Consider the following 26,858-nt stretch of genomic DNA (forward strand, 5'->3'; position numbering starts at 1 on the left):
TGAGCCAACTTGAAATTGATGTCGCCTTAAGTTTGACCCGCACCGCACTTTCACCCGCCCCTCGATGTCCGTCGACTCCACTCGAGGCTCAAACCGCGTGCGTGCGGAGAGACGCCCAAAGACTTGGCGCTCTCCGCCGCGACGTAATAAGAGGGCGTGGTAGACGTCGCCCCCTTCCTTCACGCCCATAAACGCAAAGGGCGCTGTACGAAACGTTGCAGCGCAACAACCACACGAGCAGACGTGACACAAACACGACTGTAACGTACGGAGCCCGGCGGTCGCTTGACCGTTGGTCCAGCCTTAGCGACGGCGCCCCTAGCAACGGCCGGGTATAGCAAACGGCGTGATTAAGCGGTATAGAATGTAGTGTATTCGTACAACGTAATAAGTCGCAGTGGTAGCGCAATTGTAGCTACTTGTAATTGATGATGTATCCTTCAACGTGACCTGATTCACACGTACTCACCCGTATCTGCTCCGCCACTTGGATGTCTGTCGTTTCGAATGTCGACAGAGCTTAAAACCGCGTCCGTGCGGCGAGACGACTTCGTGCTGCCGCAACTTCCGCCGTTGTGCATTCTGTTGCTAGGCGACGTAGTAGGGAAGGGGGCGTGGTGAACAAGGCCACGCCCATCGACTCGAGGAATGGTCACGTGCCCGCTCATGAACATCGCCAGTAAACAATGCACGCACTACCGCCATTCACCACTAGGTGTCGGCGCCGATAACAACGGCGAAGTGCACAACATACCCAGGTGCCGTGGGCTGAGATGACTGACTGGAAGACACACCATGGTCCCAACTGCTAACCTGGGTTTTAACCGTATAGCGCTCTGCTCGTTGTCACTGGAGGGCGACTGCCTCCAACTCCCCAGCGGCGTCCTTCACGAACCTCCTCCACAGTGGCCGATCTTGACACCGCTGGTACCAGTAATCGGCAGTCCAATCAGCTCCGCATCCTTCTGCACCACTGTATTCCATCTCCCTAGTATGTGCCACACCCATTTAGCCCTATCTATCTGGCCAAACAGAAGCTGGCATGCAGTGGCTAGGTATGCAGGCTACATGTCACCAATAGAAGTGTCCAGATCTTTCAAGGTTCTGTGGGTTCCTCGCACAATCCAGTCTGGTTAAATCCAGAATGGATCGTATGGCTAGCCTGAAGGTTTAAAAGTTACGCAGATGTTCCATTAAGAGGGCTACACGTTTCACAAGCATAGAGGGCATAACAAGCCAGGTAGCTTCTACATAGCGTTACACAGCTGATGAAAAGATGTCGCTCGACTGATTCAGAGACCTCGGCTGCCAAACCAGAGCTGGTCATAAGCGCACTGCCCAAGTACAGAGACTTCTCTACTCTCCCCACAACTCTCCCATCACTTATGAGGAGTTAATGGAGGGGAGCATGTGATGACATAAAATACCCAGGCAGGTACTTTGTTTTTGTGGGGCCAATGGCAAGGCGCTATTTCTGAAGTAGCATGCTCCAGGTTCAGCAGTAGGATCTGCAACTCTTTCTCAGTGGGAAGCAATCGCCAGATAATCCGCATACGTAGTATGGTTGACACAGACATGTAGACATGCAAAGATTCCCCCAACTCATGTACTGTACCACTAGGACTGCACTAAACAGCATCTTGGATGAAATACAATTTTATACAAAACTGTGTTGCCTTTAAGGACTAGCCTTATTCAAAATCAGTCAAATTCACTACGGGGTTGCACAAAACTTTCAACATGCAAACCATAGGATATCACATAATCCACATTCATAATTCTCAAAAAATTAATACTCAATTGAAAGTGTGCACTATTGACTTTTTAGGCTGAATTTGAAGAAATATTCTGACACAGCAGGTTGCTGGACGTATGTGGAACGTCTTTCGTACCATACATATCCAACCATGCTAATAAGTACTTAAATCAGTTCTAAATAATGTTAGTTAATGCTGGAGCACCTGGATGTAACATCTTTCAAAAACAGATATCTTGGGCCGTCATCATCCTCTTCCACACAAAAGAGAGAGAGAATAGTGCGTGAGCAACATCTTCCATTTTTAAACCATGAGACTTTCTTTAAAGTAGCAATCACAGTACAAACGTGTAGGGACTGTGTTGGATACCGTCTCCTTTACTAAAACAGATGCTCCCTGCTTCCCCATCTCAATCTCTCCACTGTCAAGTGGTTCAGATGGACAAGCCTCTGAAGGAACCGGAATGGCGCAAGGGTCACGTGCGGCTGCACCGAGCCCTGCTGCAGAGAACATGGGAGAGCCCTCGTCTGCATAGACTGGCTGCTCAACACTTTTAAGATGCCCGGCGCTTGCTGTACACCTTTGTGATCACGCCATTAGTGCGGGTTCCATCCAAGGGTGAGGCGATGGGGGTGATCGCATCCCCCTTGAGACGCCAAAATAGCTTTTCTAGTGTTATTTCTTCTATCTACGTGGCTTTCCCAAAAGACCCAAATAATCTTTTATTGATATTTACCAGTAAGACGTGTTTTAAGCAGCTTAAAATGTCGGCGCTACCGTCTCTCCCGTTACGAAGTTTATAGACCCGCCTCTGCACTACTGTGCACTGCAACTCTAATCCAGTGTTGTTGCGCTGCTAGGTGTCATTCAGTGGGCAGGCAGGAACATCGAGACGTCGCTGCTGGGGTTCACTCGAAGTGTGCAGCGCGTGTGGTCCTCGGTGGAGAATGGGGGTCTGGGACAAGTCCGTCGTCCACATCTTCACAGAAGAGGAATACTGTTTGGAATCGGAGACGTCCACATACGAATCTGCCAGCATCACAAAACAAATATTGGCGATGAGTAAAATTCCATCTTTGGTCACAAATTTTCTTTTGAAATGTGAAAATAAGTACATTTAACTTCACATTGTTTTAGTGTAAGTGCTCATCTCAGAAATATCCACATGCAGCTGATTGCTCACACCATTGCCGGCAGAAGGAACTCAACTGGGGGAGCTCTGGAGAGCTCCTCGAGGATTATCAATTATCTTTAAAGATGGACAGGCGTCTTGGAAAGGAAGTACCCACATGCGTATTGCCGATAAACTCGTTGCAGTGCGCCTATTTTACTGCTGGGTGGACAGGCACTGTGAATTTAGGAAACATGCTTTCACCTTTAGGTCAACCCAGCCTTAAATTAGTCTGAACCTATACTAGGTCTCCCCTAGGTCAAATCAGCCTTAAGTTAATACAAACCTAAATTGGCCCTCCCTTATGGTTTACTTTGGATACATACAAGGCACAATTATTACAACTAATACTCATAACCATACTATCCACCCTACCCCTAAATCTATTCCGAACATTTGCTCCTGTCTGTAGCCGGAAGGTTACACTTCATATGAAAGTGTATGTGCTTGTATTTTAGATGTAAATTTGCAGCATGGGTCTTGCAACGTTGTCATGTACACTCAATGGGGAGAAAACTCGCCACGCAGGAAGTTGCCCATGGTGGAAATGGAACGATGAGATGGGCTGTGTGCAGGGGACGGGTCCTGGCATCACAGGACAATGCAGGGTGGTAAGTGGCCTTGATCAGTGACCATCATGGCTGCTGATTGAGAGCATACAGTAATGTTTCACGACGGATTACCACAACATTTTTTCTTAATAGTAGAGTTTTGTTATGGGTATAGTGCAACAAAACATTCCGTAAAAGTAATCTTCCTACAATATATACATTGCAAGCAGTATTTGAACATGACTTTCTCTAATTTTGTACAAACTTTTTGTGTTTAAAAAGGAAAACATTTCATTTCAATGTTTGTTTGCAATCTGTCCCTTTGAATATTATACGTATGGAAATTAACCAGAGAAAGCCCACAGAAACCACGGGATAACACTCAAGCTAAGTCATTCAGTACTACGTCGCATATCCGACTTGCTGGGGAGTGTGGTATAGGCATATCGGTGAAACGTTTGTATGTGACTGAACATCTATATACAATGACAGTCAATACATGCAAAGATGCTGCACTGGGTGTGGCCGGTGAATTGATCAGGACGAACATGCAACGTACTCTATGTCAAGCATTCTTGCTGTACCAAATCCTACAGGTACCATCCCATCACCCTGCAGGCGCGTGCCCCCAGCAAACACGATGGCTCCATCTCCACAAATCCCACCAAACCCCAACTACAAACCACTGGTTCACAGGCTCATGTCACAGTGGTTATCATGCTGATTTACCCAGCAAAGCGTCACTGAGCAGTGACTATTTTTCAGAAGAGTCTTGCCAGGTTCTCACAGGAGGGGGTTACGATTGCTATGTATATTCCCAATTGAATCATTCGGGCACAATTGTTCATGAGAATAACATGACTCATGATGCCGCCACACAATGGCCTAACCTTGCGAATGACGTCACAAGATCTTTAATGTCCACTCTGAAGCAGACTGAGTGTATGTTTACAGTTAATAAACCCGCAGTATCAAATCCGAGCAGCCGCTGGATTCTAACCGCGCACCTTCGTAATAAGCGGCAAACGCACGACTGCTAGGCGGTCACCGCCCATTTGATTTTCGACCTCCCATTATCTTTGCATGAAAACAAATCACTTTGTTGACGTTTGTTTTCGCCACTAATTTCACGAACCAAATGAACCGTGACCCGGTGAATGTCACCGGAGCGCAGTGGCGACAATGGAGCCTCCAGACGGCGCTCTGCCAGAAGCGCGGAGCGAGTCCCGTGAGCCAGGCCGGCTCCAGTGCCATCACTTTCCTCACGAAGAAGCGAGACGTCTGCACCATCTCGTTCAACACCACTCAAACGCGCGTGCACAAAAGCACGCAGAGAGTGACCTTCGTTTAGAATTAAATACTGGAGGGGGCTGCTGTGGTGCAATGCCTAGCACGCTGGCCTGGCAACAGAGAGGTTGCTCGTTAGACCCTCTGGCACAGCAGTTGAAACAAATGGTCAAGTAATCTTAAATTCCCCTGCCTATCTACCAAGCGGTAAAACATATGACCAGTGTGGAAGAGTAGACCAAATATTTTGTAAAGGGGCTCTCACACGAGCATCCTCGTGGAAATTCTTTCTGCCAGCAGAGGCATGAGAAAAAGCAATATCATGACTGTGCCACAGCTCCACAATCCCAATTGTTTTGGCAAAGTGGTCAAAGAATGTTGCTAATTAAAAAGGTTGCTTATGTATTTAACACGTGGGTGTTTAGAGGCCAGAGCACTGAACTGGCACCACCGAGTACCTGAGTTTGAATCCAGGCAGCTGCCTGTGATTAAAGCGGGTTCTCAAATCGAGTGAGTTAATGGTCTCAGTCCGGTCGTCATTGACTGCACAAAATAATGCATCACATTACTGTCACTCTGCACTTTATTGGGATATATTTCCAGCTATGAGAAGTCACAACATTATTACGACTAACATTACTTCCATATGAGGAACGGGTGGGAAAGTCCTGCCCTTTACTATGTGGACGAAAGGTCAATTTAAAGGGTACAAAGTAGCTCTGTGATATCAGATTTAGTGGGCTATGATCTAACACAAGGCTTGTATTGCTCTGTAAGACACGAATGACTACTTGGGGACCCATGACATGATGGCGAGAGCACAGTCGCGGTAAATTGGGAAAATATGGAAAAAAATGCAGGTTTACGAATAAAAAACATTGCGGGTTTATTACCAATACAGTGGCTTCTTGGCATTGAGCACGGAGGTGGGTGTGGATGTGGAGCTGAAAGTCATCTCATACCTTCCTGTTCCAATAAAAAGTGTAAAATCAGAGTACTAGTCAACAGACGTCTACTGCCATTAATATCAACAAAAAATATATAACACACACATTTGCATGAAATTGTCCACGTCTACAACATGGCCGTGATGAACCCAGTGAGACAGTCAAAGCTGGGGACAGCATGAAGAATCTCAGTACTGTTAGATCAGTTTCTCTGGCAAAGACACTGACACAGAAGCATGTACACATACAAAGACAAAGATACCCCATATAGCCTTTACCAAACTTTTGGAACAAGTGGTGTTTTTGCAAGAACCCATGAAGTCCGGCTGGCATACTTGGAGCTGGGTGGCCAGCACCACGCCCGGCCGCCTTCGTCTCCCAAGTGGGTATGTTTACACACCGCACCAGGTACTGATTTCAGGTTGAGTCGACATAGAGGAGGCCGAAGACCGGTTCGGATAATCGTCACTGGTGTTGGCCATGAGCGGGACCGAACTCGGGTCACCAGGTTCGTAGTGCAGCTCGCTAAGCGCTACAATACCACTCCCCACCACTGCACACATACGTACACTCACACACAAAACAAAAACACAAAGAGTCACATCGTTTATACAGGCTGCCAGGCAAGTGCTGCTGGTATGTGCCTATTAAGACTGGCAATGTGTGCACAAGGGGGTGGTGGGGCCAGTTCCAAGCCTAGCTCCCTTTGCTGATGTTAATACACGCTGAAACATGCACTTATTTGGAGCTGAGTCTACATACAGGAGACTCGAATTGGTTAAGATATCACTCACCACTGATGTGAGCCATGGCACGGAATCAAACTTAGGTCGCTGGATTTGTAGCCACTAGCCTCCTGCAACACATACGCCAATTTCTACACACGTACACTCAGACCCCTGAAAAAACAAACAGAAATTACCAGGGATCCAACCTCAGGTGTCAACAGTGCCAGCGTAGTGTATCTGACCCTGGCCATTGTGAACTCTTTCAGAGCAGCAGGTAGATACCCCTCTTAATCCAGGAGCTCAGCAGTGCTCACTTCATGTAGGACATAGCCATTCTGATTGCCCTGAACCACACAACCAACTTTTCTTATTCCAAGCCAAACGTTCCATTATTGCATGTAGTCAGCTGCTTCTATTTCCTTTCTCCGTGAGCTTCCATTCCGTGCCTCTTTTCTCGTCATATCCACCGTCCTCGTGTCTCGTGCCACCGCAGCCTCCCATCTCCCCCTCGGTCGCGCTCTACTCCTTTGGTGCTGCATCGGTAGCATCTCCATAGCAACTTTCCCTTCCACCTCCTTTGTCTCTTCTCAACACATACCATCAAAGTCTAACCTCTCTAACCTTCGCGATAATCTCAAAAACCCCTAAGGCACATGACCACTTCGTCACATTAAAACATGAGGCAGGATGGAGAAACTGCACCTGTAAGATTCACTGTGGTGCAGTTTGGCAGCATTGGTGAAGAAACCGGACACAATGCACGGGGTTGGCATCTCCTACTCATGCAGATGGAGCGGAAAACAAGACACACAACACACACATTGGGAATAGTGACTCAAATCCAATTCTTTGGTTCTTTCAGTAAAGTCACGAAGACAGAAAAATAAAACAAAAAATAATATATCACGACGTTAGGATCGCAACACAAGCGCTGCTTCAGCAGTTCCGCTGCTGGATTATTTTTTCTGCCTGAGGACGACCGCTTGTGTTGCGATCGAAACGTGATATATATTTTTTAATTTTCTACCTACGTGACTTCACTGAAATAACCAAAGAGTATGGATTCCTGCAGTCACGAAAGACTCAAATCAAAATTAAAATCCAATTATCTGTGATTCAATTTTCGCCTTATCTGTATTTGTCCACGGGTAAGAGCAGATAATGAGAAAGTTGGCAATGTGGGAAATATCCTGGGTCAGCTGGGGATTTGATGAAGATAACGCTGCAAATAAAAATGGAAAGGAGAAGGGGAAGAGGGAGGAACTGATCAGTTGGTGGAAAAATGTGAACAGTTAGACGGGACTCTCCATGAGAAGAGCCTGAAGATCACGAAAGATGAAGAGCATCGTTCTTGGGCATCAACCCTCGGTTATAACGACGACAAGAGATGGACAAGAGCAATGAGATAAGAGTTGTCATGCAACATGTAACATTACATTTGGTTTTGCACTTCAGCCAGGCAGAGGTGGCGCAAGCCTGTGATCCAGTACTGTGGAGGCAAGAGTTGGCGTCACACAAATGTTTGTTAGAATGCAGCACAGCACAAATCTTGACGCCACCTGTTCCATCTGTATGGGAAGGAATGTTGCACTCCTCCGCACTCAGAGACTGATCTAGGCAACCATACTAAAGGAAAGTGTGCTACTTGAAGGTGAATTGCGAATAAAATTACGATGAACGCTTACAAACCACTGCATTGACATAGTTGGGAACCCAGGTAACCGCAACTACCGGTCAACCCGATATGTTTACCTGTGACACTTGGATCGGACTCGCACGAGTTCAGCCCGTGAGTCTGTCACTCCACATGGTCTCAAAGTGCCCCTAGCCTGGGCAGAAGCAGACATCGTCGGGAAGTCATCTGTACTTGTAGAACATCTCTGAGAGATGGTTGCATCCCTCCACGGTTAGGACGGTGCTCGTGTACTTGTGGTTGAAGAGCTTTGGAATTTCTGGATTAAAAGTAGAAAGTCATGGTGCAGTTCTACAATTATTTGCTTGTGTCACTGCTGGCAGAAGGGCCTCCACTCGAGAGACCGTGCAGTGGCTGGTGCACCAAGCAGTGGCGAGGCCTTTGTGTTCCTGAGGTTGGTGATCATCAGTGTTGATTTCGTCAGCATTTCACTCGTTTAGTATTCGTCTACAATAACCTGCAACATTTTAGTCAACCCATCATCTGTTTTATTTAGACATTAAAATAAACATGCCAACTAAATGAAATCCACAGAATAAGACGTTACGTAAATTCCACAGGTATTTGGTAACTAACAAAATTAACGCTCCTGTTGATACATCAGAAGCCACCGACTACTTTTACTCAGAGTTGACCTACAATAATGGGAACAAAGCAGCATGGGTCAGTATAACCGTAGCACTGAGAACCAACACGGCCTGCTCATCACATGCAATAGCACGGCATCGATACTTGCATTTTAAAGCCACGCTAGCATCAACCACACAATCAACTCAAACCTCTATATCAAAAGTAGCAGATGTAATAATCCTCAGCTCTTCTCTCTTCTTCTTGATTTGCCAATAAAAAGAATACCATGTGTAAGTATGTATGTTGAAACTTCTTTTGCACCATTCAAAGTCAACTGTGCTAATCGGAGGTGTGGAAATTTAAGGTGAATTGTGAATAAAAGTATGAAATAAAGACAATTAGGGCAGGAGATAGTGCTTTTGGAATATCGATTTGATCATCAAAAGCAGCACGACAAAGTGCCTGAATAATAAAGGTTGTTTCCAATCGGTACACATTACCCACTGTGAAAATGATCAGAAAACAATGACACTAAGCTGAAACTTATGCAAAGAACAGAGTTGCATTCTTGGGATTGCAGTGAAAGACAGATAGGGGAACATGTGATTCAGGGAACAAACAGAATCAGAGAAATCTTATTGTAGATGTAGAGGTGCTAACTACTCACTGTTCGGTAACCTGCATTGCCACTAGGTATCAAAGGGGCAGTGCAGCGCTACCTCTGTGTGAATAACGGTTGGGGTCAGACGAGGTGAACTGGATCGTAGCCACAGTTTGGTAACAACCAATCAGACAGTTCCACGTGGGAATGTGGGATTGGTTACACCTGGCCACAAACGGGTATAAGAAGGGTGAGCGCGCGAAGCGCGGGGAGTTCTCTCCCTACACGAAGACCGAAGCCCGGGCTGAAGATAGCCAGGACCCTGGACCCAGCCTTCCAGCCCTTCTGAGGGCTAAGGCTCAGCGTATCCAATGGTCAAGACCCACCGGGCCAGCAGTGGGTCAGATAGCCTCCCCTAGGTCCCAGCCGGAGGACTCTAGGATAGCGGTAGACTCGAGAGTAAGTCCCGCCAAGACAGGAAGCTGTACTTCCTTAGGTTAGCAAGAGACCTGTGTAGGTCCCGCTAAGTCTAGAGGCTGTACCTCCTTAGGTTAGCAAGAGACCTGTGTGTAGGTCCCGCTAAGTCTGGAGGCTGTGCCTCCTTAGGTTAGGAAGAGACCTGTGGGTAGGTCCCGCTAAGTCTGGAGGCTGTGCCTCCTTAGGTTAGCAAGAGACCTGTGTGTAGGTCCCGCTAAGTCTGGAGGCTGTGCCTCCTTAGGTTAGGAAGAGACCTGTGGGTAGGTCCCGCTAAGTCTAGAGGCTGTACCTTCTTAGGTGAGGGGACCGTATACCCCTTTGTGTGTTAAGGACTGTGTAAGAGAAGACAATAAAGAGTGTGCCTCATAAGAAGTGTATTTATCATTATAAACACTACATATGTATGTACAACTTCTTTCGTACAGTATAAAGCCAACCACGCCAATCAAACTGTTAAGAAAAGCAAGGAGGGGCTTAGGCTGGACACCACTCGATGGGATGATAGCCGATGGACAAAACCGGTGCCGGAATTGCAGCCAAAGAAGAAAACAAGGGCAAGACAGAGCGATGAGATTAGTTCAAGAGCGCGATGGATTGTGGCACCGCGCAGGGCAATGAGGGATGCCGATGGCATGGGGATCTGTTCATTCAGCAGTGCAGATACCAGGGCTGATGTTGACAATGTACATTTACATATACAGTACATTGACGATTAATTCTGTACAGAAAGTACAGCTGTTCCATTACGATTACTGTCAATCTTAGCTCATTACACCGAGGTTAAAACGTTCCCATATAAATAAGGTAAATTGTTCTAACTTTCTCAGCAGCCCAAGCGTAATGAATATTGGTGTACAGTGTCCACTCATGTGCTTCATCAAATATAATGGCATAGCGGGCACAAAAAACAAAACTCAATTAACCCTCGCACAGCACTCACTAAACACTACACCAGGAAGCAGAGTGCATTAGACACATTGTTTAAGGGAGGATGAGATACAATCCTGAACTGTATGACTGAAACCACTGCTGGCTGCAGGGCCTCAACTAGAGGGAACCCTAGAGAGGTGAGTGTGACAGTGAGACAGACCAAGGTGAGTGAGCAAGCGCGTGAGTCGCGAGCAAGGCAGCGTCCCTCTCACCGTTGCGTGGGGGGTCGGGCACGAGGCTGTGGCTGCCACTGCAGGTCGTGCACCCTCACGCGTAGCTCCATCGTGTGGCTGGCAAAGATAGTTGTCACCGATGGTGGCCGTGAGCAGGAATCCACCTACACCCTACACATACATAGACAGAGTTGTCATTAAAATGGATCCTCGAGTTGTATTGATTTCATGGTTTCAGCACAGCCACCAATGATTTACATCAAGACCCAGTGTGTCGCACAAGACACCCATAAGCGCACATAGAGACACAGACTCCCAATGAGTTGTGATTAAACCTGATCCTCCATTTCAGTGAGTTGATGGTCTCAGCTCAATCACCGATGACTTACGTAAAGAACAATAGACTATTCTGGAGATACGACTCCTCTACTTAGCCTGGCACCATCAGTAAACCTCATGGCACCTGGGTTTCCCCCGTGACCTTCTGCACCTAGCCTGGCACCATCAGTAAACCTCATGGCACCTGGGCTTCCCCCGTGACCTTCTGCACCTAGCCTGGCACCATCAGTAAACCTCATGGCACCTGGGTTTCCCCCGTGACCTCCTGCACCTAGCCTGGCACAATCATTAAACCCCTTGGCACCTGGGTCTGTCATATGACCTGCTGCACATTGCCTGGTAACATCAGTTAACCCATAACACCTAGGTCTGTCACGAAACCTCCTGCACCTAGCCTGGCACCATCACTCAAACCCGTGGCACCTGGGCCTGCAGAATGACCTTCTGCACCTTGCCTGGCATCATCAGTAAACCCCTTGGCACATGTGTCTGTCCAATGACCTCCTACACCAACCATGTCACAATCAGACAACCCAAAGTACCTGGGTCTATCCTGTGATCTTCTGCAGCACATAGCCTGGCATTTTCAACAACCCCTTGGCACCTGGGGTTGTCCTGTGACATCCGGTACTTAGCCTGGCACCACCAGTTAACACCTTGACACCTGGGTCTGTAGCGTGACCTCCTGCACATAGCCTCGCACAATCTATAAACCCCATGGCACAAGGATCTACCAGTTACATCCTGCACCTGGTCTGGCACCATAAGTCAACCCCTTGACACCTGGGTGTGTCCTGTGATATCCTGCACATAGCCTGGCACCACCAGTCAACCCCATGGCACAAAAGTCTGACATGTGACCTTCAGCACCACTCTTCCTGCCTGTACCCTCTCATCTCACTCTACCTCCCTCCACACACTCACCTGTCTCTCATCTCACTTTACTCCCCTCCACAAAGTGACTTGTCTCCCATTCTAGATTTGAAGTTTTCGTGACTGCAAAGATCCATACTCTTTAGTTCTTTCGGTAAAGTCACGTAGGTAAAAAATAAAATAAAACAAAAAGTGAAAACTAAATCAAATCACGGCGTTTCGGAGGCAGCACAAGCTTCCGTCATCAGGTGGCAACAGTCACAGCAAAATTACTGTGGTGAGTCGAGAGAGCTGTTTGTGACAAGAGATTATATCGGGTAAGAAGGGGGGAGGAGCCAGGGAGGACGGATGCAGGGTGGGGGGGTGTTGGGGGACGGAGATTAGAGAAGCTCCTGGGCATGGTACTCATGTACCACGGATGGGGGGGGGGGGAGAGTGGGATGAGGGACAAATTTGCACGACTGAAACATTGCACGTCAAATTTCATAGTGATGGTAGTGTGTAAGGCTGGGAGTAAAAGACCGGAGATATGAATATAAACTATAAGGCAGTTAAAGTTTAACTTGGTTAATAACATCCTTCCAATGATTGCTCAATTGCTCAACACTCTCGTCCACTCACCTACCTCTCCCCTCTCATATCACTCTAGTCCACACGCTCACCTGTTTCTCCCCTCTCCTCAATCTACTTCCCTCCACAAACTCATCCGTCTCTCCCCACTCACCCTACTCGACTCCCCTTCACACTAACCTGCCTCTCCCCTTTCATCTCTCTACGCCCCTCCACACACTCACTGTCACTCCCCTCTAATCCGACTTTACTCCCTCCACATACTCTGCTGCCTGTCCCCTCTCATCTCACTCTACTCAACTCCACATACACAACTATCGTCCACTCTCATCCCATTGTACTCCCCTCCCCACACACACAATCACTTCCCCCTCATCTCACTCTAGGCCACAATCACCTGTCTCTCTCCTTTCATCTCATTCTACTCGTCTCCCCACTCACTGTCACTCCCCTCTCATACCACTGTAGTCCCCTCCACACACTCACCTGTCTCACACCTCTCATCCCACTCTGCTCACCTCAATACACTCATCCATCTCTCCCCGCTCATCGCACTCGAAACCCTCCACACACTATCCTGCCTCTCTCCCCTCTCTTCTAACTCTACTCCCCTCCACAAACTCACCTGTCTCTCCCTTATCGTCTAACTATACTACACTCCACACTTACCAGTCTCTCCCCTCATTTCCATGTACTCCCCTCCACACACTCACTGTCGCTCCTCTTGAATCCCCCTCTACGCCGCTCCACAAACTCCGCTTCCTCTGTACTCTCTCATCCACTGTGCTCCCCACCCCACACTCACTAGGCTCTCACCTTTCATCTCACTCTACTCCCCTCACACACTAATCCATCTCTCTCCCCTCATCTCACTCTAGGCCACATTCAGCTGTCTCTCTCCCCTCTCATCTTACTCTAGGCCACACTCAGCTGTCTCTCTCTCTCCTCTCACTCGAGGCCACACTCAGCTGTCTCTCTCTTCTCTCATCTCATTCTACTCCTCTCCCCACACTCACTGTCACTCCCCTCGCATACCACTGCAGTCCCCTCCACACACTCCCCTGCCTCTACCCTTTCACCTCACTCGACTCCACTCCACACACTCACCTGTCTCGCCTCTTTCATCTAACTCTACTCCCTACCATACACTAACCTGTCTCCCCCTCTCATCCCACTCTACTCCCCTCCACGAACTCACTTGTCTCTCCCGTCTCATTTCACTCTAGTCCACACTCATCTGTATCTCCCATCTCATCTCACTACTCCTCTCCATACACTCACTGTCACTCCCCTCTCATCCCACTCTACTCCCCTGCCTCTCCCCTTTCATCTAGCACAACTACCCTCGACACTCACCTGTCTCCTCTCATACCACTCGACTCCGCTCCACACTCACCTAACCCCTCTCATCCCACTCTACTCCCTCAACAAACTCACCTGACCCTCTCATCTCACTCTACTCACCTTCACACACTCACCCGTCTCTCCCCTCTCATCTCACTCTACTCCCCTCCACACTCACCAGTCTCTCCCCTCATCCTAATGTTCTCCCCTCCACACACTCAGTCACTCCTCTCTCATCCCACTGTACTCTCCTTAACACACACTCACCTGCCTCTCCACTTCCAACTTACTCTACTCCTCTCCACACACTCACCTGTCTCGCCCCTTTTATCTAACTCTACTCCCTACCATACACTAACCTGTTTCTCCCCTCTCATCTCACTCTAGGCCACAATCACCTGTCTCTCTCCTTTCATCTCATTCTACTCCTCTCCCCACTCACTGTCATTCCCCTCTCATACCACTGTAGTCCCCTCCACACACTCACCTGTCTCACCCCTCTCATCCCACTCTGCTCACCTCAATACACTCATCCATCTCTCCCTGCTCATTGCACTCGAAACCCTCCACACACTATCCTGCCTCTCTCCCCTCTCTTCTAACTCTACTCCCCTCCACAAACTCACCTGTCTCTCCCTTATCGTCTAACTATACTACACTCCATACTCACCAGTCTCTCCCCTCATTTCCATGTACTCCCCTCCACACACTCATTGTCGCTCCTCTTGAATCCCCCTCTACGCCGCTCCACAAACTCCGCTTCCTCTGTAGTCTCTCATCCACTGTGCTCCCCACCCCACACTCACTAGGCTCTCCCCTTTCATCTCACTACTCGCCTCCACACACTAATCCATCTCTCTCCCGTCATCTCACTTTAGGCCACACTCAGCTGTCTCTCTCCTCTCTCATCTCACTCGAGGCCGCACTCAGCTGTCTCTCTCCTCTCTCATCTCACTCTAGGCCACACTCAGCTGTCTCTCCCCTCATCTCACTCTAGGCCACACTCAGCTGTCTCTCTCCCCTCATCTCACTCTAGGCCACACTCAGCTGTCTCTCTCCTTCATCTCATTCTACACCTCTCCCCACATTCACTGTCACTCCCCTCTCATACCACTGTAGTCCCCTCCACACACTCCCCTGCCTCTACCCTTTCACCTCACTCGACTCCACTCCACACACTCACCTGTCTCGCCCCTTTCATCTAACTCTAATCCCTACCATACACTAACTTGTCTCCCCCTCTCATCCCACTCTACTCCCCTCCACGAACTCACTTGTCTCTCCCCTCTCATCTCACTCTAGTCCACACTCATCTGTATCTCCCATCTCATCTCACTACTCCTCTCCATACACTCACTGTCACTCCCCTCTCATCCCACTGTACTCCCCTCCACAAACTCACCCATCTCTCCCCTCTCATCTCACTCAAATCTGCTCCACACTCACCTGTCTCTCCCCTCATCTCAATGTACTCCTCTCCACACACTCACAGTCACTAACCTCTCATCCCACTGTACTCCCCCCCCCCCCCCAACACACTCCCCTGCCTCTCCCCTTTGACCTCACTCTACTCCACTCCACATACTCACCTGTCTCCCCCTCGCATCCCAATCTACTCCCCTCCACAAAGTCACCCGTCTCTCCCCGCTCATCTCTCTCTACTCCTCTCCACACACTATCCTGCCTCTCTCCCCTCTCCTCTAACTCTACTCCCCTCCACAAACTCACCTGTCTCTACCCTCTCTTCTCACTCCACTCTGCTCCACACTCACCAGTCTCTCCCCTCAATTCAATGTACTCACCTCCACACACTCACTGTCGCTCCTCTCGAATCCCACTCTACGCCCCTCCACACACTCTGCTTCCTATGTCCCCTATCATCCACTGTACTCCTCTCCACACACTCACCTATCTCTCCCCTCTCATCTCACTACTCCTCACAACACACTGCCCTGTCTCCCCCTCTCATCCCATTCTACTCCCCTTAATAAACTCATCCCTCTCTCCCCGCTCATCCCCCTCTACGCCCCTCCACACACTCTGCTTCCTCTGTCCCCTCTCATCCACTGTACTCCACCTCCACACACTTCCCTGCCTCTTCCCTTTCACCTCACTCTTCTCCACTCCAGACTCACCTGTCTCCCCCTCTCAACTCACTCGACTCCGCTCCACACACTCACCTTTCTCACCCACCTCATTCCAGTCCATGCCCCTCCACACACTCCTCTGCCTCCTACCTCTCATCTCACTCTACTGCTCTCCATAAATTCACTTGTCTCTCCCCAATCAACCCATTCACTCTACTCCCCATCACATGCAAGAACCTGTCTCTACCCTCTCATCTCACTCTAGGCCACACTCGCCTGTTTTTACCCTCATCCCACTGTACTCCCCTCCCCACACTCACCGTCACTCCCCTCTTATCCAACTGTACTACTCTCCACACACTCCCCTGCCTCTCTTTGAACTCTACTCCCCTCCACAAACTCACCTGTGTCTCCCTTATCATCTAACTATACTACACTCCACACTCACCAGTCTCTCCCCTCATTTCCATGTACTCCCCTCCACACACTCACTGTCGCTCCTCTTGAATCCCCCTCAACGCCGCTCCACAAACTCCGCTTCCTCTGTACTCTCTCATCCACTGTGCTCCCCTCCCCACACTCACTAGGCTCTCACCTTTCATCTCACTCTACTCCCCTCACACACTAATCCATCTCTCTCCCCTCATCTCACTCTAGGCCACATTCAGCTGTCTCTCTCCCCTCTCATCTTACTCTAGGCCACACTCAGCTGTCTATCTCTCCTCTCATCTCACTCGAGGCCACACTCAGCTGTCTCTCTCTCCTCTCATCTCATTCTACTCCTCTCCCCACACTCACTGTCACTCCTCTCTCATACCACTGCAGTCCCCTCCACACACTCCCCTGCCTCTACCCTTTCACCTCACTCGACTCCACTCCACACACTCACCTGTCTCGCCTCTTTCATCTAACTCTACTCCCACCCATACACTAACCTGTCTCCCCCTCTCATCCCACTCTACTCCCTTCCACGAACTCACTTATCTCTCCCGTCTCATCTCACTCTAGTCCACACTCATCTGTATCTCCCATCTCATCTCACTACTCCTCTCCATACACTCACTGTCACTCCCCTCTCATCCCACTCTACTCCCCTGCCTCTCCCCTTTCATCTAGCGCTACTACCCTCGACACTCACGTGTCTCCTCCTCTCATACCACTCGACTCCGCTCCACACTCACCTAACCCCTCTCATCCCACTCTACTCCCTCAACAAACTCACCTGACCCTCTCATCTCACTCTACTCACCTTCACACACTCACCCGTCTCTCCCCTCTCATCTCACTCTACTCCCCTCCACACTCACCAGTCTCTCCCCTCATCCTAATGTTCTCCCCTCCACACACTCAGTCACTCCTCTCTCATCCCACTGTACTCTCCTTAACACACACTCACCTGCCTCTCCACTTCCAACTTACTCTACTCCTCTCCACACACTCACCTGTCTCGCCCCTTTTATCTAACTCTACTCCCTACCATACACTAACCTGTTTCTCCCCTCTCATCTCACTCTAGGCCACAATCACCTGTCTCTCTCCTTTCATCTCATTCTACTCCTCTCCCCACTCACTGTCATTCCCCTCTCATACCACTGTAGTCCCCTCCACACACTCACCTGTCTCACCCCTCTCATCCCACTCTGCTCACCTCAATACACTCATCCATCTCTCCCTGCTCATTGCACTCAAAACTCTCCACACACTATCCTGCCTCTCTCCCCTCTCTTCTAACTCTACTCCCCTCCACAAACTCACCTGTCTCTCCCTTATCGTCAACTATACTACACTCCATACTCACCAGTCTTTCCCCTCATTTCCATGTACTCCCCTCCACACACTCATTGTCGCTCCTCTTGAATCCCCCTCTACGCCGCTCCACAAACTCCGCTTCCTCTGTACTCTCTCATCCACTGTGCTCCCCACCCCACACTCACTAGACTCTCCCCTTTCATCTCACTACTCGCCTCCACACACTAATCCATCTCTCTCCCATCATCTCACTTTAGGCCACACTCAGCTGTCTCTCTCCTCTCTCATCTCACTCGAGGCCGCACTCAGCTGTCTCTCTCCTCTCTCATCTCACTCTAGGCCACACTCAGCTGTCTCTCTCCTTCATCTCATTCTACACCTCTCCCCACATTCACTGTCACTCCCCTCTCATACCACTGCAGTCCCCTCCACACACTCCCCTGCCTCTACCCTTTCACCTCACTCAACTCCACTCCACACACTCACCTGTCTCGCCCCTTTCATCTAACTCTAATCCCTACCATACACTAACTTGTCTCCCCCTCTCATCCCACTCTACTCCCCTCCACGAACTCACTTGTCTCTCCCCTCTCATCTCACTCTAGTCCACACTCATCTGTATCTCCCATCTCATCTCACTACTCCTCTCCATACACTCACTGTCACTCCCCTCTCATCCCACTGTACTCCCCTCCACAAACTCACCCATCTCTCCCCTCTCATCTCACTCAAATCTGCTCCACACTCACCTGTCTCTCCCCTCATCTCAATGTACTCCTCTCCACACACTCACAGTCACTAACCTCTCATCCCACTGTACTCCCCCCCCCCCCCCAACACACTCCCCTGCCTCTCCCCTTTGACCTCACTCTACTCCACTCCACATACTCACCTGTCTCCCCCTCGCATCCCAATCTACTCCCCTCCACAAAGTCACCCGTCTCTCCCCGCTCATCTCTCTCTACTCCTCTCCACACACTATCCTGCCTCTCTCCCCTCTCCTCTAACTCTACTCCCCTCCACAAACTCACCTGTCTCTACCCTCTCTTCTCACTCCACTCTGCTCCACACTCACCAGTCTCTCCCCTCAATTCAATGTACTCACCTCCACACACTCACTGTCGCTCCTCTCGAATCCCACTCTACGCCCCTCCACACACTCTGCTTCCTATGTCCCCTATCATCCACTGTACTCCTCTCCACACACTCACCTATCTCTCCCCTCTCATCTCACTACTCCTCACAACACACTGCCCTGTCTCCCCCTCTCATCCCATTCTACTCCCCTTAATAAACTCATCCCTCTCTCCCCGCTCATCCCCCTCTACGCCCCTCCACACACTCTGCTTCCTCTGTCCCCTCTCATCCACTGTACTCCACCTCCACACACTTCCCTGCCTCTTCCCTTTCACCTCACTCTTCTCCACACCAGACTCACCTGTCTCCCCCTCTCAACCCACTCGACTCCGCTCCACACACTCACCTTTCTCACCCACCTCATTCCAGTCCATGCCCCTCCACACACTCCTCTGCCTCCTACCTCTCATCTCACTCTACTGCTCTCCATAAATTCACTTGTCTCTCCCCAATCAACCCATTCACTCTACTCCCCATCACATGCAAGAACCTGTCTCTACCCTCTCATCTCACTCTAGGCCACACTCGCCTGTTTTTACCCTCATCCCACTGTACTCCCCTCCCCACACTCACCGTCACTCCCCTCTTATCCAACTGTACTACTCTCCACACACTCCCCTGCCTCTCTTTGAACTCTACTCCCCTCCACAAACTCACCTGTGTCTCCCTTATCATCTAACTATACTACACTCCACACTCACCAGTCTCTCCCCTCATTTCCATGTACTCCCCTCCACACACTCACTGTCGCTCCTCTTGAATCCCCCTCAACGCCGCTCCACAAACTCCGCTTCCTCTGTACTCTCTCATCCACTGTGCTCCCCTCCCCACACTCACTAGTCTCTCCCCTTTCATCTCACTCTACTCCCCTCACACACTAATCCATCTCTCTCCCCTCATCTCACTCTAGGCCACACTCAGCTGTCTCTCTCCCCTCTCATCTTACTCTAGGCCACACTCAGCTGTCTCTCTCTCCTCTCATCTCACTCGAGGCCACACTCAGCTGTCTCTCTCTCCTCTCATCTCATTCTACTCCTCTCCCCACACTCACTGTCACTCCCCTCTCATACCACTGCAGTCCCCTCCACACACTCCCCTGCCTCTACCCTTTCACCTCACTCGACTCCACTCCACACACTCACCTGTCTCGCCTCTTTCATCTAACTCTACTCCCTACCATACACTAACCTGTCTCCCCCTCTCATCCCACTCTACTCCCTTCCACGAACTCACTTGTCTCTCCCGTCTCATCTCACTCTAGTCCACACTCATCTGTATCTCCCATCTCATCTCACTACTCCTCTCCATACACTCACTGTCACTCCCCTCTCATCCCACTCTACTCCCCTGCCTCTCCCCTTTCATCTAGCGCTACTACCCTCGACACTCACGTGTCTCCTCCTCTCATACCACTCGACTCCGCTCCACACTCACCTAACCCCTCTCATCCCACTCTACTCCCTCAACAAACTCACCTAACCCTCTCATCTCACTCTACTCACCTTCACACACTCACCCGTCTCTCCCCTCTCATCTCACTCTACTCCCCTCCACACTCACCAGTCTCTCCCCTCATCCTAATGTTCTCCCCTCCACACACTCAGTCACTCCTCTCTCATCCCACTGTACTCTCCTTCACACACTCACCTGCCTCTCCACTTCCAACTTACTCTACTCCTCTCCACACACTCACCTGTCTCGCCCCTTTTATCTAACTCTACTCCCTACCATACACTAACCTGTCTCCCCCTCTCATCTCACTCTAGGCCACAATCACCTGTCTCTCTCCTTTCATCTCATTCTACTCCTCTCCCCACTCACTGTCATTCCCCTCTCATACCACTGTAGTCCCCTCCACACAGTCACCTGTCTCACCCCTCTCATCTCACTCTACTCCCCTCACACACCAATCCATCTCTCTCCCCTCATCTCACTTTAGGCCACACTCAGCTGTCTCTCTCCTCTCATCTCACTCTAGGCCACACTCAGCTGTCTCTCTCCTCTCTCATCTCACTCGAGGCCACACTCAGCTGTCTCTCTCTCCTCTCATCTCACTCGAGGCCGCACTCAGCTGTCTCTCTCCCCTCTCATCTTACTCTAGGCCGCACTCAGCTGTCTCTCTCCTCTCTCATCTCTAGGCCACACTCAGCTGTCTCTCTCCCCTCTCATCTCACTCGAGGCCACACTCAGCTGTCTCTCTCCTCTCTCATCTCTAGGCCACACTCAGCTGTCTCTCTCTCCTCTCATCTCACTCTAGGCCACACTCAGCTGTCTCTCTCCCCTCTCATCTCACTCTAGGTCACACTCAGCTGTCTCTCTCCTTCATCTCATTCTACTCCTCTCCCCACACTCACTGTCACTCCCCTCTCATACCACTGCAGTCCCCTCCACACTCCCCTGCCTCTACCCTTTCACCTCACTCGACTCCACTCCACACACTCGCATGTCTCGCCCCTTTCATCTAACTCTACTCCCTACCATACACTAACCTGTCTCCCCCTCTCATCCCACTCTACTCCCCTCCACGAACTCACTTGTCTCTCCCGTCTCATCTCACTCTAGTTCACACTCATCTGTATCTCCCATCTCATCTCACTACTCCTCTCCATACACTCACTGTCACTCCCCTCTCATCCCACTCTACTCCCCTCCACAAACTCACCCATCTCTCCCCTCTCATCTCACTCAAATCCGCTCCACACTCACCTGTCTCTCCCCTCATCTCAATGTACTCCTCTCCACACACTCACAGTCACTAACCTGTCATCCCACTGTACTCCCCTCACACACTCCCCTGCCTCTCCCCTTTGACCTCACTCTACTCCACTCCACATACTCATCTGTCTCCCCCTCTCATCCCAATCTACTCCCCTCCACAAAGTCACCCGTCTCTCCCCGCGCATCTCTCTCTACTCCTCTCCACACACTATCCTGCCTCTCTCCCCTCTCTTCTAACTCTACTCTACACTCACCAGTCTCTCCCCTCATTTCAATGTACTCACCTCCACACACTCACTGTCGCTCCTCTCGAATCCCACTCTACGCCCCTCCACACACTCTGCTTCCTATGTCCCCTATCATCCACTGTACTCCTCTCCACACACTCACCTATCTCTCCCCTCTCATCTCACTACTCCTCACAACACACTGCCCTGTCTCCCCCTCTCATCCCACTCTATTCCCCTCAATAAACTCATCCCTCTCTCCCCGCTCATCCCTCTCTACGCCCCTCCACACACTCTCCTTCCTCTGTCCCCTCTCATCCACTGTACTCCACCTCCACACACTTCCCTGACTCTCCCCTTCTATCTTACGCTACTCCTCTCCAAACACTCACCTGTCACCCACTCTCGTCCCACTCGACACCTCTCCACACACTCCCCTGTCTCTCCCCTCTCATCCCACTCGATTCGCCCCCACAAACTCACCTGTCGCTCCCCTCTAATCCCACTAGACTCCCATCCACACAATTGTATCTTACCTCTCATCTCACTGTACCCCTCCACACACTCCCCTGCCTCTCCCTTTTCACCTCCCTCGAATCAGCTCCACACACTCACCTGTCTCACCCCTCTCATTCCCCTCTACTCCCCTCAGAAAAATCACCTGTCTCCTCTCATCTCACTCTACTCTCCTCCACACACTCAACTGCCTCTCCTCTCTCATCCCACTCTACTCCCCTCCACAAACTCACCCGTCTCTCCCCGCTCATCTCACTCTACTCAGCTCTACACTCACCAGTCTCTCCCTTCATCTCAATGTACTCCCCTCCACACACTCACTGTCGCTCCTCTGGAATCCCACTCTACGCCCCTCCACACACTCTGCTTCCTCTGTCCCCGCCCATCCCACTCTACTCTCCTCCACACACTCCCCTTCCATCTTACTCTACTCCCCTCCACAAACTCACCTGTTTCTTCCCTGCGAGTTTGCGTTGCATTGTAGCCATGCCAGCTGCCCCGGGGAGCGCCAGGACCTGCGCGCAGTTCCAGGTAGGCGAGTGGCGCCGCTGGTGTTGAGTTCCCACCACACTCGCCGCGCCACAGCTGGGTGCAGACCCCAGCTGCGCTGTAGGGGCGGGGGGCAGACACAGAGAGAAGCAGATGCTCGCCGATTGATTCGCTGCTGGGTGGACGACGTGGCAGCGCATCGACGTGCAGAGGGGGAGCGCAGGAGGGAGGAACAGGATCAGGATCTGCCCGAGCAGACTCCCACCACAGGGAGTTCATGGAATATTCTTGATTCCTCACAGGATACGGTTGTTCTTACTCTATTTCACCCTTGCAAATGCTTCCAAGCTCCTCTCTCGAGTCCTCACCTGGTGACATAAAATCAACTCTGGGACACTTAAGAATCGTGTCTGGTTCACAGGTGTGTTTCTGGGTCGTGCCGCGAGGCGTGGTTCAGCACGATGAGCGACGTCTTGCTCCACGTGTTGGGAGCTCGTGCAGGAACTGTGGGGAAGGCGGTGTTGGTGGGCGGGGACAATCGGGGTGGGACGGCTTCACGAGTAGCGAGACAACATATAATGAGGACGCCTGTCTCCACGGCTGCATCGCATCGTAACAGCAATGCCGGCGATTGAACTAAGACACCGTGAGGCGGGTGCCGCCACATTTGGATGTTTGACGACAAATTCCATTACTCGTCACAGATTAGCATCATGTGGGAGGAAACCGGAGACCCCGGGAGAAAACCTGCCATGTGTAAGTGGAGACAAGAGGCTGATATTTAGGAATCCACTGCACATGTATCACGTGTCGCTGTGCACCACCTGCCCTTCCCGCACGCGTTCTGGGAGTAGTCGGTGAGCCGGTGGCTCCACGCGCCGGCGACGATCGTGCAGATCGACTCTCCGCCACCGGGGGGTCCTGGTCCTGAAACAACAACAAACACGAAGATTCCCCCATAGCCTCAATGCTACGTTGGGGCAAGTGCCGAGTTGAAACCACGTGCTGAGTTTGTATGGTGTCTCCCTTTTTTGCAGAGTGTAGAGTGTGAGCGAGTATATATGTGTTTGGGAGCGTGTCTGAGTGTGTGATAATGTACAAGTGTTTGCGAGTGGGGAGCAGTAGCGTAGTGGCGTGAACCCAGCGAACCGAGTTCTATTCCTGCTCACGACCATTATCAGTGACAAATATACAAACCTGTTCCGAGCCTCCCCTAAATCAGCCTTAAATGAGTACAGGCAGTTCCTGGGTTACGGAAGACCCGACTTTATGAAAATGAAATTTGATTTAAAGCTTTCGTGACTGCAGGGATTCATATTCTTGGTTCTTTTAGTGAGAATTTTATTGTTTTATGAAAATGCTCTGATAAATGCATAAAAAAATTAAGATGCAGAAATGTTTGCTTAAGTTAAGCGCAAATAGTGCAGCGCGGTGAGGTTGCGGATGAATACCGCGGAGGGACGCATAAGGCACGCCGCCTTACGCCTCACTCCACCAAAACGCCTCCTTCACCAAGCCCCACCACGATTATGGGCAATGTAATTTTTGTATACCATTACATTATTGTTTGTTCTCTATGCTTCGAATTATCTTTTCCCCCATGTTTCTATTGTTAGGTTTTTACTGTATTTAATGTGCGTGCATGTGTGTGCGTGTGTATGTATGTAAAGTCTAGGCCTAGCCTAATGCACGGTAAACAAACATTCGGAAGTGACTGCTTTCTGTTAACGATTTTTATTAAAATGTTTCGTGGTATTCATAAACAATTGGATCCAGAATATGTCCCATTAGTTTAATTATGGGTAGTGTTATTCGATTAAATGAAAAACGAATATGAAGTGCAGAGTATGTAGAGCAATAGAATATAGGTAGCAATAGAAAACAGCACAATACAGTCCTGAGGGAAAACGAACTAGTATTCAGGTAGGGGAGGCACAACTATTTCTGGCTATTGGATTTTAGCTTTAATTCAGGGACAAATTGTTCAATTACTGACATATGGAAAATTCGGGTTACGGATCGTTCTCAGGAACCTAACCCTTTCGTAACCCGGGGACGACATGTACCTGGTGCTGTGTGTAAAACATCAGCACTGGGGAGACTAAGCCAGGTGTGGTGTTGGCCACCCACCCTCTCGTGTGATGTGTCGACCTTCACAGGTGCTCTCGAACAGCACTTTTCCCAGGTAGCGTGTGTCTGCAGATTGCCCGATATGATATAATCACAACTTTCTGGACCACAGAGGACACGTGCTGCAGGATTGGAAGGATACCTTAGTGGTCCCCCTCTATAAGGGGGACCGTACTACCGGAGCATCTTCCTACTCAGCGTGCCGGGAAAGGTCCTAGCAAAAAAATGTTCAACATCGCCCTCTCGCCAAACACACCGAGGAAAGGCTTGCAGTGCCCGAGTGTGGCTTCAGACGGGGCGGCCTGCACGGATGTAGTATTCTCTGTCCGTCTGCTATAGCAGCAGCAGCAGCAGATGCAGCCAAAGCAGCTCCACTTCTCAGGAAGAAATGTGAACTTGGCTTCCGATGAGGTGGACTCGCCATGTTCATGATGCAGGTGGTGTCCACCTCCATGAAAACAACCCCTCAGTGTAATAGGGTTTTTCCCCTTTTTTCTGGCACCGAAACTGAAACCTATTTACAAGGATTCATGTCTGGTCGAGCACCAATTGGGTCGAGGCTCGAAAGAAAGCCGTCCCTTGGTGTGGACCAATCAGTTTCAAGGACAATGCATATATTATCATAGTATGTTTTCCTGTTTGCATTTTGACTGCAAGTATTGTGGTTAATGCAGACATGGATCCTTGTAAAAAGGTTTCAGTTTCGTTGCCAAAAAAAAGGGGAAAAACCCTATTATTATATTTTGGTACTGGCAAAGGAGGTCTAATGATGAAGATGCTAACCCCTCAGTGTTTAGTGGCAGCAGTAGTAGAGGAAGGCACGCCATAAAGGAGCGCGCGTGACAGAGGGGAGCACAGAAATTGTTATAACAGTTTATTATAGTCATGAATAATGTTACCACCTTCGAAATATTATCGTTGTTTATCAAGTAGAATGCAATGTTGTTAATTTTATCATAGTTTATTGTTCTAAACAATGTTAAGAATGTTATAAAGGTTGTCAATGTTGATATAGAAGAATGCAATGTTGTTAATGTCGATTTAGTTCATAATACAGTTGACTCAATTATCCGCTTGCGATTTATCCCATTTGAGGATTAACCACGCACCTGATATTGACACAAATTAATAACTCATGGATGTTTCCCTTAATCCCAAATTAATAATCTAAAAACAGTGATACACTTATTCATGGAAATGTTTATTACAAGTCACGTGCTCCGGTTAATCTGAAATCCATGTGATCGCCCCTACGGTACTTTAGTTGCATATCTTTACAACAGTGGGCGGAGTTTGATGTTGATTGGCGTGGCTCTGCTTCTGTCCACTTAGTGGGCCGAGTCTTCTGCGCGGGAGCAGGAAAGTTATCCCTGAGCATGTGCATCGTTCGGTCGATCGTTAGCATTCGTTCTAAATCAAATACTTTTGTAACAAAAAACAAGATCAATACATTCTTTACTAAAAAAATGTTGTTCATTAACAAACTCAATTTCCTTAACTTAAACATAATGTATATCTATATTAGTGGTTTTTGGCAAAGAGATCCACGTAAAATGGATATTTTTGGATGGTCCGCAATTTTTTATTAGCCATGGCTGTCCTCGGCATTAGCACGGATAGTCAAGAGGCTACTGTATTGTAATATATGTTACCATTTATCAATGTTGATATAGTAAAATGCAATGTTAATGGGGGAGAACATACAAACTCCACGCTCTCTTATACTCACTCTTATATTCACTCACTCAACCTCTTGCATACTCACACTGCGGAATAGCGGGCGAACATACAGAA

The 26,858-nt window shown here is 49.5% G+C and overlaps 1 protein-coding gene across 1 annotated transcript; it reads right to left on the reverse strand.

Annotated features, from left to right (window-relative positions):
- Positions 1-1,640: 1,640 nt before the first annotated feature.
- Positions 1,641-25,154, reverse strand: LOC142924654 (uncharacterized). The gene is made up of 10 exons (XM_076067331.1): positions 25,065-25,154; positions 23,763-23,861; positions 22,895-23,052; positions 10,925-11,056; positions 8,194-8,270; positions 7,144-7,217; positions 5,660-5,732; positions 4,615-4,783; positions 3,450-3,513; positions 1,641-2,786 (listed from the first exon to the last, which is right to left on the reverse strand). The coding sequence occupies exons 3-10, from the start codon at positions 22,931-22,933 to the stop codon at positions 2,614-2,616; spliced, it is 801 nt and encodes a 266-aa protein (XP_075923446.1). The 5' UTR covers positions 22,934-23,052; positions 23,763-23,861; positions 25,065-25,154; the 3' UTR covers positions 1,641-2,613.
- Positions 25,155-26,858: the final 1,704 nt, after the last annotated feature.

This window comes from Petromyzon marinus, chromosome 15 (assembly GCF_048934315.1).
Source record: "Petromyzon marinus isolate PM22_M1 ecotype Great Lakes invasive population chromosome 15, UKy_Petmar_22M1.pri1.0, whole genome shotgun sequence".
NCBI classification, from domain to species: domain Eukaryota; kingdom Metazoa; phylum Chordata; class Hyperoartia; order Petromyzontiformes; family Petromyzontidae; genus Petromyzon; species Petromyzon marinus.

Coding starts and splice junctions, on each gene's coding strand:
- LOC142924654 (XM_076067331.1), bottom strand. CDS start 22,933: ATGGCTACAATGCAACGCAAACTCGCAGGGAAGAAACAG. Junction 8,271..10,924: donor GCCCGACCCCCCACGCAACG/GTGAGAGGGACG, acceptor GCTTCTGCCCAG/GCTAGGGGCACTTTGAGACC. Junction 5,733..7,143: donor CACCACAGTGAATCTTACAG/GTGCAGTTTCTC, acceptor TTATTGGAACAG/GAAGGTATGAGATGACTTTC.